This window comes from Haliaeetus albicilla, chromosome 7 (assembly GCF_947461875.1).
Source record: "Haliaeetus albicilla chromosome 7, bHalAlb1.1, whole genome shotgun sequence".
Taxonomy (NCBI): domain Eukaryota; kingdom Metazoa; phylum Chordata; class Aves; order Accipitriformes; family Accipitridae; genus Haliaeetus; species Haliaeetus albicilla.
Window position 1 is genome coordinate 7,541,908 of NC_091489.1, and position 16,904 is coordinate 7,558,811.

A 16,904-nucleotide genomic window follows, 5' to 3' on the forward strand; every position below is an offset into this window, starting at 1 on the left:
TCTGTCAGGGCGGTTGCTGGTGTCAGACACGCAGCTGGGTTTCTCTCCCTGGTGTTGCAGTTCAGGGGATTAAAACAGCACTTTGGGTAAAATTGTCAAAAAGCACAAAAGGACGTAAGGATAAGTCACTGAGGCACCAAACCCATCGTCTGACATTTCTACTTCCAAAACCAAAAAATTAAGCTTTCAAATGCCAATTGCAGCCTGGTGACACCAAGATGGTTGCCTCCAATGGAGAGAGACTGGCCCGCTCAGAGAGGCGACCAGAGCACCAGGTCCTGCCCTGAGCCACCTCCAGAGGACTCTGGGGAGCGACCAGGCTCTGGTGCCAGCAGGTATTCACACTGGGACTAGAGTTACAAAAGGACCTGTGCACCAAACACCAACTTAGGAAAAGTAAGAGTTATCGCTTTAGTGCTATTGAAAAGTGGTAGAACCATCTTCAGCTTTAGGTGCCTTGCAGAGCTCATAAAATCTGTCTCCATCCCCTTTTTAAAACAGGATTTAGGCTAGAAGTCATCATGTCTAGAAGTGTATTGGAGCATCCAAGTGCTTTGCTTGCATTTGCGAGGCTGCATCAGTAAGTCAGAGATGTTCACAGGGCATGAACAGGCAAACAACTGTGGTCATGAGCAAAGCAGAATTGTGCCGGACCTCAGCTAACGTGTACAGAAAATATTTCACTGGTGAGACTCTGGCTCCTCATGGTGTTGACCGACAGAGGTGAGAACAACACCCAAGCTCGGCGTCTGTGGAGGAAGCGGGAGAGTACCGCATACATCTCCACGCCGTCTGCATGGGCAGCCAAAGGCCGGCTCCTTGCGCTGTGGCTGATCCCCAGAACAGGCAGGACGGAGGCAGACGTGCTCCCTTGCTCCGTGCTGGTCTTCCTCGTAGACGTACGCCTCGGTTCCCGTCTCTTAGCCCTGACGCACGATGCTGTGGTTCCTCCCGAAGGTGAGCCCGAGACGGGTTTCACTGCATTGAGGATTTTGCTGTTTATCAAGTCTGATGTGCAGTTCAGTGGCCTTAGCTAAGGCAGACCATTAAGATGTCTGTAATACGCTCTCCCTTGCTGGATCTTTCTCTACAAAAACCTTTTAAAGGCGAAAGCCGTAAGTGGAAAATGGTATCAGTCACAGGAACGCTAACTTAAGGTGTCCATGCCCTGATGGGATCCAGCTGGTACCAAGGGAAACGTGGTGTGGGACACATGCAGGGCACCAACAGGTTTCAGGCAAGGAAGGAGGGCAGAAGGAAAAGCTATTTCATTTTTATTTGACATTTGAAAATTGAATTAATACCAGTATAAATTTGATACATGTGTTAGCTTGTACAAGGCTGTAGGTAAAACCCTCGTGCCTTGTGACACCAAATCTGTATGCAAAAACCAAAACTGCACTGCAAGTTAAATTGAAAAATCACTTCTCTTGAAGTAGAAATGTCAACTTCTACTCCAGGTGAGTCTGAAGACAGAGGAAAGACCAGCAAAGTATTACACACAAATTTAGAAGATAGCTTCAGGATAGTTTGCTTCTAGTAGAACTAAGAATTACTTTGGGCAGCAGTGAGAAGGGTACTATTAAATAAAAATGTTTGGAAGTTATTCTTTGGCCAGAGAGATCCCAGAAGCAATACTCTGGCTCCACTGAAACCAGTGGCTGAATGGTGTTTAACTTCACAGAACTGTGACTTCAGCTCAGCTCTCCAGTCACTAGTTATATGACAAGTTACTTTCCTCTTATGGTGAATTAGCTATAAATTTTAATCAGTATAACAGTGAATAAATTAGTGTCTCTTCTATAAACTCCCCCTTTACAGCTCCTATAGGCCATGGTTTCACTAATTAAAGTTCTCATTGGGTTGGCTTGACATCCTGCTGAACTGAAACGATGTCATTGCATATTGCATGTACATCAAGGGATGTTCCTAGATCATCATTACTTGACAGTGTACATAGCTTAGAGATGCACTGACTCTTAGTTTTTAAGTGAGACATATGGACAAGAAGTTCATTGCTGAAATTTAATTTATATTTCCGTATTTAAATCTCAACCAAAGTAGATATCATGAGAGCTTCAGAGAGGGAAGCAGGATTATGGTTTTATTTTCTTATTCGGAAAGTATACAGCTAGTCCGTTATCAAGAAGGAACTTTTTGTCTCCTTGGAAGATGCTCTGACTATACTTTTCCCTTTTCCCCTTTCCCTTCTGTACTTCATGGTTATTAAAATGAAAACAGCCCAAGAAGTAAAAATTCATACCTTAAATAAAACCCTCTCCTTAAGCATTCAGTGTTAAATAAAGCAAGCGGTAACATCCTCCTTTTTGACGTTCAGAGCTAGACAGGCAGAATTGGATAAGCTCTATTTATTTGCATATATCCTCAGCTACCTCCACTTCTTTTTCTTACCACGTTAATACCTGGAAATGGGAACTGTTTTTATTTCAGGGTAGCAGGTGCTTCCTCCGCTGTTACAGGTCTCTTCTGTCCCGTGATACCAGGGATTATTTGAGGGAGAGCTAATTTGTCCAAGAGCATGCAAACAGTCTTCATGACTTTGTGCTCTTTGCTCCAGGTTGCGTTCTCTGCCTCTGTCTGACGTATAGTTTCAAGATAAGTGGCAAAACTCACCTTTCAAACCAAATTCGATAGTGGGTAGAAAGGGCAAGGGTTTAGCAGATGAGCACTATTTCCAATGAGCATTTCAGTGATAGAGGTGAACGTCTGGTGTAAGCATTGCCTGCCCAAGCCGCCTGTGTGCTGCGCTGAGGCCGCTGCCAGCGTTCCAAGTGAGGATGGGGGAGCTGAATTATTTGCACTTTCCTCCGCGCCTTTGGTGTAGACCCCCTGACATTACCGAGGGTGGGCAGGAGAGGCTGTTCCGCAGCACCAGGCTGGGACCTGGGCAGGAGGAGGCCAGCCCTGTGCTGAGAGGTGCTGAACTGAGCCGCTCCGTCGTCTGCCCTGGGGTACTGAGCTCCAGTGCTGGTTTTGCAGTGCTTTGAGTAGACCATCAGAGAAAAGGGAGTCACTCAGAAAGGAATCTGTAGAAATAGCTCCTTGTCAGAGATCCAGTCGTTTTGGAAATGAGTGGAGAAATTCATGGTGGTACATGCTCACTGATCCCCAAGTGAGACTAAGCAAAGACACACGTTTGCTTCGTCACCGGCGTAGAAGTAAGTATCTTCAATGGTCAGGCCTTTTCACCCCTGGCACTGCAGCAGCTGTGCAGACCCTGTCCATCTCTCCTCCTGCTGCTGGAGGAGTCCCTCTGTAGCCAGGATCTAGCAGGCTGAATAAGCAGCAGCCAGAACTAATTCAGATCATGCTGGAGCAAATGAATCTAATTATCCGACTGCCAGGGTGTAAGAGCTAGAAAGGAGACTCCGTCAGCAGAGCAGACTGGGGCCACTGAACACTAGGAAAAAATCTCCAAAGTGCAGAAGAGAGGCACTTTCCCACTCACCGCACCTGCATGATGGCAGAGAAGTCAGGTGGAGCCAGAGCCTCATGCTGTTGAAATGTTACGTCAAAGTGCCACCTCTTCTTAAAACCTTTGCTGATGCATATCAGACCTACCTTGGCCTGATCCCAAAAATACAAGAGGGAGGAAGAGCAGGGGAATTCCTATTTCCAGGTCTATCTGGAATAAGAGAAAATAAACCTTTCCTCCTGCTATGATAGAACTAATAGTAAAAGGAGAAGGGATTTAACCTTGCACATTTATGAACTATCATGACAGTGGAAGTGCAGCACTTGGTACAACAACTGACAGTGCCCTGTGGTATGTAAGCTGGTGCCAGCAGGTAGGTATGTCCTGTATCTCCAACGGCTACCTTGGAGGTTAAGATCGGGCATGGCCCGGGCATATGGAAGGAACAGGGTAAGAACGGGACAGTGGGAGAAAGCAAGCGGAGTTCCCTTTTTAGGTAATGTGACTAATAGCTTCTTTGGTGGGTAGGATTGTATAAAAATCTGGGCCTGTATAGCTTCTGCTCTCAGAGCGTTTAAATCAGGCGGTATTTGATGCTGGCAGATGGGGAGGGCAGGTCACCAACTCACGTGCCAAGCTGTAATCCTGATTACAGGGTCTAGTCACCTTTTCTGGAAGCCACTGTGTAGGTGGTGATTAGAGCAGCTTTGGAGACTAGGTTCAGAGAGGTTACGGGGCCATGACCCCGGAGAATGAGGTGTCTTCTGTGCTGACATAGCCTTTTCTTTAACGTCGCTGTGGCTGCTGTGTACACATGGGGAGGAGGTTGACATGGCAGCCTGCCACCACCACCGCAGCGAGCCGGGCACAGCGCGAGGGGCTTCGGGCAAAGCACGTGGCCGCACAGCCGTGCCTCTACCTGTTCGGAGGTTGAAGTGGTGGGGACAGGAGGGTGCGCTGCCGTTCTGCCAGCCTGCTCGCACACCTGTGCCGTGCAAGCGCAGGGAGGCAATTGTTAGGCTGTCTAACCAAGCTTAGTGGGAAGTGTCCCACGTAGAGCCTTCAGCAATGCCCACCAGTCCAACAAGAATCCCTGCCTGGGAGCAGCGTGATCTACAGCATGAGAAAAGCTCTGCCTTCGTGTAGCTTAAGCGTTCTGTGAGTGTATTATGTGTGGTTTTTACTCATGAGATAAAATTAAGATTCTGAGATTCCCTTTTCTTTGATTTTTAGCCACAAGGTAGCTTAGGTTGCGTGAGCTAGTAAAGTTTGCGTCACTATTGACCTAGGTAAACCATCAAAATAGCAAGAAATCCATGTGTATCTCCACTCCTATTTCAGGTTCTCAGATCAGCTGTTTTGGACCTATTTCTGTGCATCAATTTTTGATGTACAGCAACAGAATATGTGGTTTCATTATGGCACGTTCATTACTCGGGTGCTGAGAGTACTCAGCTTCTCAGCAGCTCCACTACACATGCAGGCGATGACAGAATCTCACTAAGATCTCAGGCTTTACCACCTAAAATAGTCTCATAACATCCCTTGGAGACGTTTTCAACTGAAAAGCTTATTGGTATTGTGTAACGCAGAGAAAGAAGAAGAAGATTTCAGTATTTTCACTACGGAATTAGTAAGTGAATCCTCCTCAATGTCTGAACATACTGCTAAATGTGTTTGCTATGAAATCTTCAGCATTAGTTTTGATTAGTTTGAACCCAGCTCACCTGTTTAACTATTTTTTGTTTTACTCTCTATTCATCTCAACCACAAAAAGTATTTTTCTCACTGCTATCACACAATAATTTATCTCTACACATAAAAATAGTTTTCTTTATTACTGATTGTTTGGGTGGTTTATTGGAAGCTTAAATAATTTATATAAATCACTTCCAGAGAGTGCTATTCAGTGATATCTCATAAACGCTGCCTCAGCACAATACAAAAAGTTAATTTGCATGAGGTTAACCTGATGAGCTCTGGGACTGGCACATTCTGTTTAATCTGAAATGAGATAGAGTTAGTAATTTTATATAGTTTTAATTCTCCCATTAACATTCTCTTCTGCAAAGCATAATCACCTTCCTGTTGTTTGTAATACTGTAGTCCTTTCAGTTAGGGCTGTTCTCTACAGAGGAAGACATGGTGCCTTCCTGAAGAGCTTACTCTTACTACACAGCCAACACAGGCAAAAAAAGGGGACGCTAGAGAGTGGCGTGATTTGCCAAAGGTCACACCACAAGCCATCAGCAGTGTGAGAAGCAGAATCCGAATCACGTGAACCTCATTCCAGTATTGTATCCAGTGACCATGCTGCCTCTTAATATGTCGCTGTTCTTATTGTTCTTTCTTTATAGTTCGGGATCGGGTACGATCAAAAATGGAGAGAGATATTTTGGCAGAAGTGAATCATCCTTTCATAGTCAAGCTTCATTATGGTAACTATATTAAAATATAATTCATGTTTGTTCTTAAATTTGTTGGGGAATTGTAACTAGATGTCTTATAATTTCATACAGATACCCCTGCCTACTTATGACTCTTTCTCTAACAAAATCTTAGAGGCTACCTGTGTGAAATTCTTCATTTATGCTAAAGGAGAATTTCGGTATAAGTAGGTTTTAGCCATTCCTCCATCAAAATACATTTGTCATAGAGTCTAACATGCTAGATTGTGCTGGTGGGGTAGCTGGTGAATATATATCTGCCAACCCTCTCACCTGCTGTCAGGTATCGTTCAGAAAACCAGAGAATCTAAATTAAAAATTATTTTTAATAATCAGCACCAGTCTGAATTTATATAAGTGTGTATATGAATGTGGTGTCTTGCTGGAGTTGCCTTCCTCCGCCTCACCAGCTCCCTGAGGAGCCCCGTTATTACTCTAAAGGGTCTTCCGAGAACGTTTTGCATAGTGCGAGGTCTCCCCTCACACAAACTGGGGAGCTTCTCTCTATGCCTAGCCCTCAGCGACTCCTGGTGTCTTGTGCAATGAAAAGCAATATTAATTCGTAGGTGCTTAGCATGGAAAAGAATATATTAGTAATGCATCATCTCTCAGCTGATACCATTTTTTCCCATAGTCTTAAGCTCAATTGCTTGGTCCTATAGAGAAATTAATTTTTTCTGTTCTCAAAGTGCTGAAATGACAGGGAAGTTAACGGCGCAAATGATACGCTGGTAGTCAACAAGATTAATTCTTTGGGGACTTTTATCTTGATTCAAACTTCCAACATCTCCATCCTTTTCTAATGCAGCATTTCAGACAGAGGGAAAGTTGTATCTAATACTAGATTTCCTGCGGGGAGGGGACCTTTTCACAAGACTCTCCAAAGAGGTAAGCTGACAGACTTTAACTTTGGAAATGAAAGACTATCCTGATTTCCAGAATTCAGATGAAGTTGGTGGGAATGAAAAACAGCCTTGGGAATAGTCCTACTATATAAATGTAATAGAGCCGTATCATCTTGCATCTTTAAATGTGTTCTTAATAATTGTATTTGAATTATGCCATAGGTAATGCAGCAGATAGCATGTAAGCATCACTGTCGGAGAAAACTGCACTACTACTAAGCCATTCCCGTAGCAAAATAGCCCCAGATTCATCACTCACAAATTACATCTTGGATGTGATGAGAAACGGTCTGAGAAATCAATCCTCAATACTTTTTGCCCGGGACATGGGCAGAGAACTGCTGGAAAATCACAACCGCTGCCAGCAGAAAGAGGAGATGGCCGTAGGTCAGGGGCCAAGCCCTGCGGCAAGCGTGCAGGCTGCGGGGCATCAGCCGGCAAGCGGGGAAAGAGCCGTCTCCCGCAGCAGCAGCTGCTGGGAGCAGGTTGGAAGCCATGCACCAGCCTGGGGCTTGGGGGTGTCCTGGGTTCAGCTGGGATAGAGTTAATTTTTACAGGAACCTGGGAGGTGGGGGGCATAGCCGGGGCAGCTGACCTGAACTGGCCAAGGAGCTATTCCATACCATGTGACATCATGCTCAGTATATAAAGGGGGAGCGGGCCGGGGGGTGGGCTCTTCTTTTCGGTGGGGGAAGTGGCAGAGCGTCGGGTCCCGGGTGGTGAGCAGTTGCACTGTGCATCACTCTTTTTGTATACTTTTTCATTAGTACCGTTGTTGTTGTTGCAATTTCTTTGTGTTGTTCCAGTAAACTGCCTTTATCTCAACCCTCGAGGTTCCAGGTTTGGTTTTTTTTTCCTCTCCTCCGTCTTCCCCCCATCCCACCGGAGGGGGGCGGGAGGAGTGAGCGAGCGGCCGCGTGGTCCTTTGTTACCGGCTGGGCTGAAACCACGACAGTCCTTTTTGGCGCCCAACGTGGGGCACGAAGGGTTGAGATAACGACAGATCTGGCCAGAGCGTGTTGAAACAAATTTGTCATACGCATTTCTTATACTAGATAAATAGATGTTAGTCACAATGTTGATTCAGCTGTTTACATGGTGGCGTTTTGTAAGTTCTTATATGCTTTATGTATTGCCTGTAGTTGCGTATCTCATCTCTGGGAGAGTGATTGGGATTATCATTTTGCTGTACTGGGCAATGTCGACTTGTGAAATGATTACATCACTGGTCATGAGGTTAAGCTGTTATCTGTATGAGGCAGTGATATCATTTCCAGACTTTGGGCACCTTCTGTCGGATTTTATTGGTAATTACACCCAACCCATGGGGAAGTCAGGGGGGGATACTTCCCCCCATCCGTTCCCCTCCCTTTTCTCTTTCCAACTAATTACAACAGTTTTCGAGAATTTTGAATATCCTTGGGATGCGCAAGCCTGTGTGCTGTTAGTGCTATGCCTCCTGACTATGTTTCAGGTCTTGTCTAGGGCTACAAAGAGGCTCTTTAAGAGTACCACCCAGAGATCTGTCCCAAAGCTGGATATTCATGGGTGGCACGGCGTGTGGGAGGATGTGGGCAGGTATCTAGAGAACTTCTCACCTCCAGTGACTTGGAAGTTCACTCCCGAACAACTGCAGAACCCTCATGAAGTGATAGAATTTTTGAAAGGAAAATGCTGTGGCTATCCCAGAGACACACAACTCACTACACTGTGCTGGGCCCTGGCCGGTATCTACCAAACCCTGCTTGATACTATGCAGCACCCCCAGGGGGAAAAGGGGGAAAAGATGGAAAACAAGACAACATGCACCGTGGCTGCCCCAACCCCGACAACATGCACTGTGGCCGCCCCAACCCCGACAACGTGCACCGTGGCCGCCCCTACCACGACAACAGGTAGCATGGCTGCCCCTACCCCGGTGACAGATACTGCCACTAAACCAGAGAACCAACCTGTGCCAGTATCAGTCGCCCCTGTACAGAAAAAGAAACACACAAAGAAATCAGTTCGCTCAGTGAGAGATGAAGATGAACCAGGGTCATCGCGAGAACAGGAGGAAGAGGCAGAACCTGAAATAATTACCCGATCTCTATCCCTGAGTGAGTTGCGTGACATGCGAAAAGATTTTAGCCGCCACCCAGGTGAGCACATTGTTACCTGGCTGCTCCGATGCTGGGATAATGGGGCTAGTAGTGTGGAATTAGAGGGTAAGGAAGCCAAGCAGTTGGGATCTCTGTCTAGAGAAGGGGGTATCGACAAGGCGATTGGGAGAAAAACACAAGTCCTCAGCCTCTGGAGGCGACTTCTGTTAGGTGTAAAGGAAAGATACCCTTTCAGGGATGAAGTTACATGTCACCAAGGCAAGTGGACCACCATGGAGAGAGGTATCCAGTACCTGAGGGAATTAGCCGTGCTGGAGGTGATTTATAATGATCCAGAAAATGCGCAGTCACCCACAGATCCAGATGAAGTCCAATGCACACAACCGATGTGGCGGAAGTTTCTACGAAGTGCACCACCAACCTATGCCAACTCATTGGCAGTAATGTCCTGGAAAGAAGGCTATGGACAAACGGTGGATGAATTGGCTGTCCAACTCCGGCAATATGAAGGAAGTCTCTCTTCCTCCCTACGGGCCTGTGTCTCAGCTGTAGAGGAATTGTCCCGAGAGTTCCAGCAATTCAAAGTAGATATGTCCTCCTCCTCACCTGTACAGGCCCGCATTGCAGTTATTGGGAGTAAGCGTTCCTCTGCCCAAGAGAGAGGAGAGAGAAAGTACACACGACGGGCTAACCTGTGGTTTTACCTGCGTGACCATGGAGAGGACATGAGGAAGTGGGATGGAAAACCTACCTCAGTCTTGGATTCACGGGTACGGGAGTTGCGAGAAAAAGCAACCAGAAAAGAAGATTCTTCTTGGAAAACTGCTGCTCCAGTTTCCCGTGAGCAGTCCCCCGGGCGCAGTAGATGGGCCGATCTCATTTCTGATCCTCTTGAAGGGACTTCTGATTCACATGTGCAAAAAGTGGGTAACAGATATTCTAACCAGGATTAGAGGGGCCCTGCCTCCAGCCAGGTGGAGGAGAGGGACAACCGAGTCTACTGGACAGTGTGGATTCGATGGCCTGGCACGTCAGACCCACAGGAATATAAGGCTCTAGTAGACACTGGTGCACAATGTACCCTAATGCCATCAAGTTATAAAGGGGCAGAACCCATCTGTATCTCTGGTGTGACAGGGGGATCCCAAGAGCTAACCGTATTGGAAGCCGAAATGAGTCTAACCGGGAATGAGTGGCATAAACACCCCATTGCAACTGGCCCAGAGGCCCCGTGCATCCTTGGTATAGATTATCTCAGAAGGGGGTATTTCAAGGACCCAAAAGGGTACCGTTGGGCCTTTGGTATAGCTGCATTGGAGACGGAGGAGATTGAACAGCTGTCTACCCTGCCTGGTCTCTCCCAGGACCCTTCGGTTGTGGGGTTGCTGAAGGTTGAAGAACAACAGGTGCCAATTGCTACCACGACGGTGCACCGGCGGCAATATCGCACCAACCGAGACTCCCTGATCCCCATCCATAAGCTGATTTGCCAGTTGGAGAGCCAAGGAGTGATCAGCAAGACTCACTCACCCTTTAATAGTCCCATATGGCCCGTGCGGAAATCTAATGGGGATTGGAGACTAACAGTAGATTATCGTGGGCTGAATGAAGTCACGCCACCGCTGAGCGCTGCTGTGCCAGATATGTTAGAGCTTCAATATGAACTGGAATCAAAGACAGCTAAGTGGTATGCCACAATTGACATTGCTAATGCATTTTTCTCCATTCCTTTGGCAGCGGAGTGCAGGCCACAGTTTGCTTTCACTTGGAGGGGTGTCCAGTACACCTGGAATCGACTGCCCCAGGGGTGGAAACACAGCCCCACTATTTGCCATGGACTGATCCAGACTGCACTAGAAAAAGGTGAAGCTCCAGAGCACCTGCAATATATTGATGACATCATCATATGGGGCAGCACGGCAGAAGAAGTTTTTGAGAAAGGGAAGAAAATAATCCAAATCCTTTTGAAGGCTGGCTTTGCCATAAAAGAAAGTAAGGTCAAGGGACCTGCGCAGGAAATCCAGTTCTTAGGAGTAAAATGGCAAGACGGGCGTCGTCAGATCCCTGCGGACGTGATCAACAAAATAGCAGCTATGTCCTCACCGACTAATAAAAAGGAAACACAGGCTTTCTTAGGTGTTGTGGGCTTTTGGAGAATGCATATTCCAAATTACAGTCAAATTGTAAGTCCTCTCTACCAAGTTACCCGGAAGAAGAACGATTTTAAATGGGGGCCTGAGCAACGACAAGCCTTTGAACAAATTAAGCGGGAGATTGTTCATGCAGTAGCTCTTGGGCCAGTCCGGACAGGACCAGATGTTAAAAATGTGCTCTACACTGCAGCTGGGGAGAATGGCCCTACCTGGAGCCTTTGGCAGAAAGCACCTGGAGAGACCCGAGGCCGACCCCTGGGGTTTTGGAGTCGGGGATATCGAGGATCCGAGGCTCGCTATACTCCAACTGAAAAAGAGATATTGGCAGCATATGAAGGAGTTCGAGCCGCTTCAGAAGTGGTTGGTACTGAAACACAGCTCTTCTTAGCACCCCGACTGCCAGTGCTGGGCTGGATGTTCAAAGGGAAAGTTTCCTCTACACATCACGCGACTGATGCCACGTGGAGTAAGTGGATTGCACTGATCACACAACGGGCTCGCATAGGAAACCCCAGTCGCCCAGGAATTTTAGAAGTGATCACGGACTGGCCAGAAGACAAAGACTTTGGAATGTTGCCAGAGGAGGAGGTGACACGGGCTGAAGAGGCCCCGCTGTATAATAAACTGCCAGAAAATGAGAGGCAATATGCCCTGTTCACTGATGGGTCCTGTCGCATCGTGGGAAAACATCGGAGGTGGAAGGCTGCTGTATGGAGTCCTACACGACTAGTTGCAGAAACTGCTGAAGGAGAAGGTGAATCGAGTCAGTTTGCGGAGGTGAAAGCCATCCAGCTAGCATTAGATATTGCTGAAAGAGAAAAGTGGCCAGTGCTCTATCTCTATACTGACTCATGGATGGTGGCAAATGCCCTATGGGGGTGGCTACAGCAATGGAAGAAGGGCAACTGGCAACGCAGAGGTAAACCCATTTGGGCTGCCGCACTGTGGCAAGATATCGCTGTTCGGATAGAGAAGCTAGTGGTAAAAGTACGTCATGTAGATGCTCATGTACCCAAGAGTCGGGCCACTGAAGAACATCAAAACAATCAGCAGGCAGATCAGGCCGCCAAGATTGAAGTGTCTCAGGTGGACCTGGACTGGCAACGTAGGGGTGAGCTATTTATGGCTCGGTGGGCCCACGATACCTCAGGCCATCAGGGGAGAGATGCAACATATAGATGGGCTCGAGATCGAGGGGTGGACTTGACCATGGACACTATCGCACAGGTCATCCACGAATGTGAAACATGTGCCGCAATTAAGCAAGCCAAGCGGCAAAAACCCCTGTCACATGGGGGGCGATGGCTGAAATATAAACAGTGGGAGGCCTGGCAGATTGACTATATCACACTCCCACGAACACGCCAAGGCAAGTGCCATGTGCTTACAATGGTGGAAGCAACCACTGGATGGCTGGAAACATACCCTGTGTCCCATGCCACTGCCCAGAACACTATTCTGGGCCTTGAAGAGAAAATTTTATGGCAACACGGCACCCCAGAAAGAATCGAGTCGGACAACGGGACTCACTTCCGAAACAACCTCGTAGATACCTGGGCCAAAGAACACGGCATTGAGTGGGTATATCACATCCCTTATCACGCACCGGCCTCCGGAAAAATCGAACGATACAACGGACTGCTGAAAACTACATTGAGAGCGATGGGGGGTGGGACTTTCAAACATTGGGATACACATTTAACAAAAGCCACCTGGTTAGTTAATACTAGAGGATCCGCCAATCGGGCTGGCCCCGCCCAACCAAGACTTCCACATACTGTAGAAGGCGATAAAGTCCCTGTAGTGCGCATGAGGAGTATGTTAGGAAAGACAGTCTGGGTTAGTCCTCCCTCAAGCAGAGGCAAACCCATTCAAGGGGTTGTTTTTGCTCAGGGACCTGGGTACACCTGGTGGGTGATGCAGAAGGATGGGGAAGTTCGATGTGTACCTCAGGGAGATTTGATTTTGGGAGAGAATAGCCAGTGAATTGGGCTGTATGATACCTAACTGCTAAATACCCTGCCAATGCATGTCATTGTATCTATAGTGTCTATATGCCATATCAAGGGTATTACTGTAAGAATTACCCAAATGACTGCGGGATGGACTTTGAAACTAAGCCAAGTACAACAGCGACAGAACTTGAACTGACACCCAGCAATTTCCTCAAGATCAACATCCTCGACCTGCAGAACAAGGGCGTGAGTTGCACCAAATGTACTAGCCACAAGTTCCAGAGGCAGCATACAACAACCCACCATCTCACACCATCTCTCTTATCCTGAAGAACTGTTACAACAGATGGAGCCCCAAAGTCATGGACTAAATAAAATCAATGGACACATTAGAGGAATAGCCCATACGCTAAAGGAATACCATTCGCGTGTGTGTGTGTGTGCGGGGGGACGACGGGGACGGACGCAAGTCCATATACTTATATATATAAGACAAGGAAGTGGTAGTGGTCGATTGGAAAATGTAAGATCTGGGCATGATGTAGATGGTATAGAATAAGGGGTGGATAATGTCCTGGGTTCAGCTGGGATAGAGTTAATTTTTACAGGAACCTGGGAGGTGGGGGGCATAGCCGGGGCAGCTGACCTGAACTGGCCAAGGAGCTATTCCATACCATGTGACATCATGCTCAGTATATAAAGGGGGAGCGGGCCGGGGGGTGGGCTCTTCTTTTCGGTGGGGGAAGTGGCAGAGCGTCGGGTCCCGGGTGGTGAGCAGTTGCACTGTGCATCACTCTTTTTGTATACTTTTTCATTAGTACCGTTGTTGTTGTTGCAATTTCTTTGTGTTGTTCCAGTAAACTGCCTTTATCTCAACCCTCGAGGTTCCAGGTTTGGTTTTTTTTTCCTCTCCTCCGTCTTCCCCCCATCCCACCGGAGGGGGGCGGGAGGAGTGAGCGAGCGGCCGCGTGGTCCTTTGTTACCGGCTGGGCTGAAACCACGACAGGGGGTCAGCCGGCTTCCATCACCTCCCCGGGCTCCCATCCCTTCCCTGTCCTCCGTGAAAAAGGCAGCCAGGAAACGGGCCGACCTCGAGTCTCGCTAATGCCCGTAGGGAGCCGCAGCGGCAGGTTTTCTAGGTGCGTTTAGCACTCGCCCGTGTCTCCAAACGCCTCCTTGAGCCAGCCGTCTGCCTTGCTGGAAGCAGTGGATCCTCCTGCGTTTAGGCTCAGAGAGGGCTCTGCAGGCAGGACGGGAGGCTCCAGCGAGGCAGCCCCACCGCCCCGGGGCTTGTCTGCGCCCCGGCATTCTCTGTCACCAGCACCATGTCCCCAGCCCTTGGTCTTTTCCTAGGGTGTGGGCACAGGGGTGCGGGCAACCATCTAATGCGCAATCTAAAGATAAGATAGGGACCTTTCAAATGCCTTCTTGAGGGGAAGCTCTGTTCACTCTTCTTGGTTTGGGGAGTTACTGATAGACTAAAAAAAGCTGTGAAATCAGTGCTTTTATTCAAGAGTTCCCTAGCTTTTTTTTTTCCCATCCAATTTCTGGGTCAGTGACATGCTGCAAACTGCTGTGTGCACCACAACTTGGGACCCCAAGTATTTGCTTTCCAGGCTTGTTTGCTAATGTGAAAAGACAGCAACAGGTTAATTACACTGCCAAGTAATGATACTCTTGTAAGTACTCCATACACGGTAGCAGTTATTTTTAATATGAGGAAAAAGATTAAGGAAAATAAAAATATGATTCTGCTGTTTGTCATGAAATCAGGCTTTGTTAGCGAGGCAGTGTGTTGTTAAGACAAAGAGGCAAAGGCCTCTCCACTTTCATGGAAGAAGAGAGAAAAGTGTTCTGCACAATCAGGGAACTCAAAAGTGAAAGAGAACAGCTCAGATTTTGTACTCCTTTAAAACTTCACATTTTCCCCAAAGCTTTTCCCAATGCAATGCACTGACTTCTCTGCTTTATACTATCAAGGATGAGTCCTCTTAACTTGACAGCCCTTTCACGTACTTCTTTTTTCAGTGTTTGCAGCTCATCTGGTCTACCTATACTTTGCAGCTGTTTAGTGGAAAGGTATCGCAAGGGAAGAAGTTATGGGAAAACCTATACTGCTTGCAATTTGTTAATTATGGACTTGGTCGGACAGTATTGATTTCAGTGGATTTTCAGTCAGATCCCATATACTGCAGCATGCATGCATCCAAAGCTTGTCTCTGTCTTGCTCTATCTTTCTGAGACATCTGACTTTAACTAGGTATAGCTGTGGAGATTAGATTTTCCCTGATTCTATTAATTTCACCTCTTGCCTACATTATTTATTTTAAACCTTATAAATAATTTAAATTTATTTTGATAATGCAGTTTTTATGATTAGACCAATTAAATTTTTAGTCTGAGTTTTTGCTTGTGTATCCTTTTTCTTTCTAACCTTTGCAGTGATATTCTTAATTAAATTACATGACATCTGTTCTCTGAATCCTCTCTTTTTGCTCTCAGCCCTGTGCAGCTTCTCAGAGCACTCAAGTATTGTGGCTGCCCCTTTCCAAAAGCAGAGATTTAACTTTAAAAATAAACTCAGCAACTTCTACTGTAGATGTTTACATTTACATGTGACATGTAAATTTGTACTGAGCTGACGCATTTTACTTCTGTCATACATAGTATTCACACTGTGTATCCAATGTATCAGCTTCTCTTTCTGCATTATTATCGCTGTACTTATTGAAATTTAATTAAAGAGAACTTAATAACATCTGGGATATAATGAAAGCTGAACCAAAAGGGTATCTTGCCATCTGAGTTTTTCTGAGCTTAGTGTTTTTTCGATTATAGAAGTTTCTTCCCACTTAAACCAGAGCTTTCAGTGTTAGCAGTATCCATATCAGCTATAGAAAGGACACAACTGCCCTCAGTTCAGACCTCCTCAGGCCCTGAATGTTAGACAACACATCACTGCTTAGGGCATCTGCACTGAGATTCCTTGAACCCTAAGTGCACAGGGTTTTAAATCCATCTCTGAGTCTCTTCATGCTGTGTATTCTGCTCAGATTTGGAAGCATTTCACTTCCCCAAAGATGTTTCCCCATGTTATTTTGTGGGAATTTGGTAACCAAATACCAAGATTTTAGCAAATTAAGAGACATGAAACCAATAAGGGCTGCACTGAACGTATTGAATTCTGCCATTCATTGCCAAAGGCTAAGGAGTTAGAACCTTATTCATATTATTGTGACATGATGTCATCTAAACAGATCAAACAGATGAATGAGAGCAGCGTGTTTTAAGGAATGGAAGTACTAGGCAGATAAAGTTTTGTTTTATAAGGAGAATCTGGTAAGAATTGTTAATGTGAGCTCAGACAAATTATGGAAAATTGAACCTGATATGATGGTCCTTCCAGCATTCCCCGAGTTAGACAATTCCCTCCCCATATCTGTTTAACGCAAGCCAGCCCACCGCTGTCCAGTAAATAGACGTGTTCTTCTCTTCCTTCTCTCTAGGTGATGTTTACAGAAGAGGACGTCAAGTTCTACTTAGCTGAGCTGGCCTTGGCGTTAGACCACCTCCATGGTCTTGGAATTATTTACAGGGATCTAAAACCAGAAAAGTAAGTTAATGAGAAAGAGTGAACCAAAACATAAATACATGAGCTTTTAGGTCGTTTCTGCTCCTTGTCACGCTAGTAAATCAAGAAGTGCCAGGGGCTCTGCCTTCCTTCTTGTATGTGAGACTCTACACGAGACCCTCACCATCAGCAGTAGGGTCTTCCTGTCATATCATTTTAGCATGAGGCCAAATATTTTGACTGTGCTACAGTGTGATGGAGCCTCTGTGTGCCTGGCCTTCAGTTTAGTGAATGATCTCAGCGTGGGATTCAGATCTCTGTGCCTTTGACTTCAG

The 16,904-nt window shown here is 46.5% G+C and overlaps 1 protein-coding gene across 4 annotated transcripts in view; it reads left to right on the top strand.

Annotated features, from left to right (window-relative positions):
• Positions 1-16,904, top strand: part of RPS6KA2 (ribosomal protein S6 kinase A2) — a 308,863-nt gene that overhangs the window by 220,559 nt on the left and 71,400 nt on the right. For all 4 annotated transcript variants that reach the window (XM_069786870.1, XM_069786872.1, XM_069786871.1 and 1 more), the window contains 3 exons: positions 5,794-5,874; positions 6,692-6,771; positions 16,505-16,611. In XM_069786870.1, the coding sequence (XP_069642971.1) occupies positions 5,794-5,874; positions 6,692-6,771; positions 16,505-16,611 (268 nt within the window). The remainder of the gene's footprint in view (positions 1-5,793; positions 5,875-6,691; positions 6,772-16,504; positions 16,612-16,904) is intronic.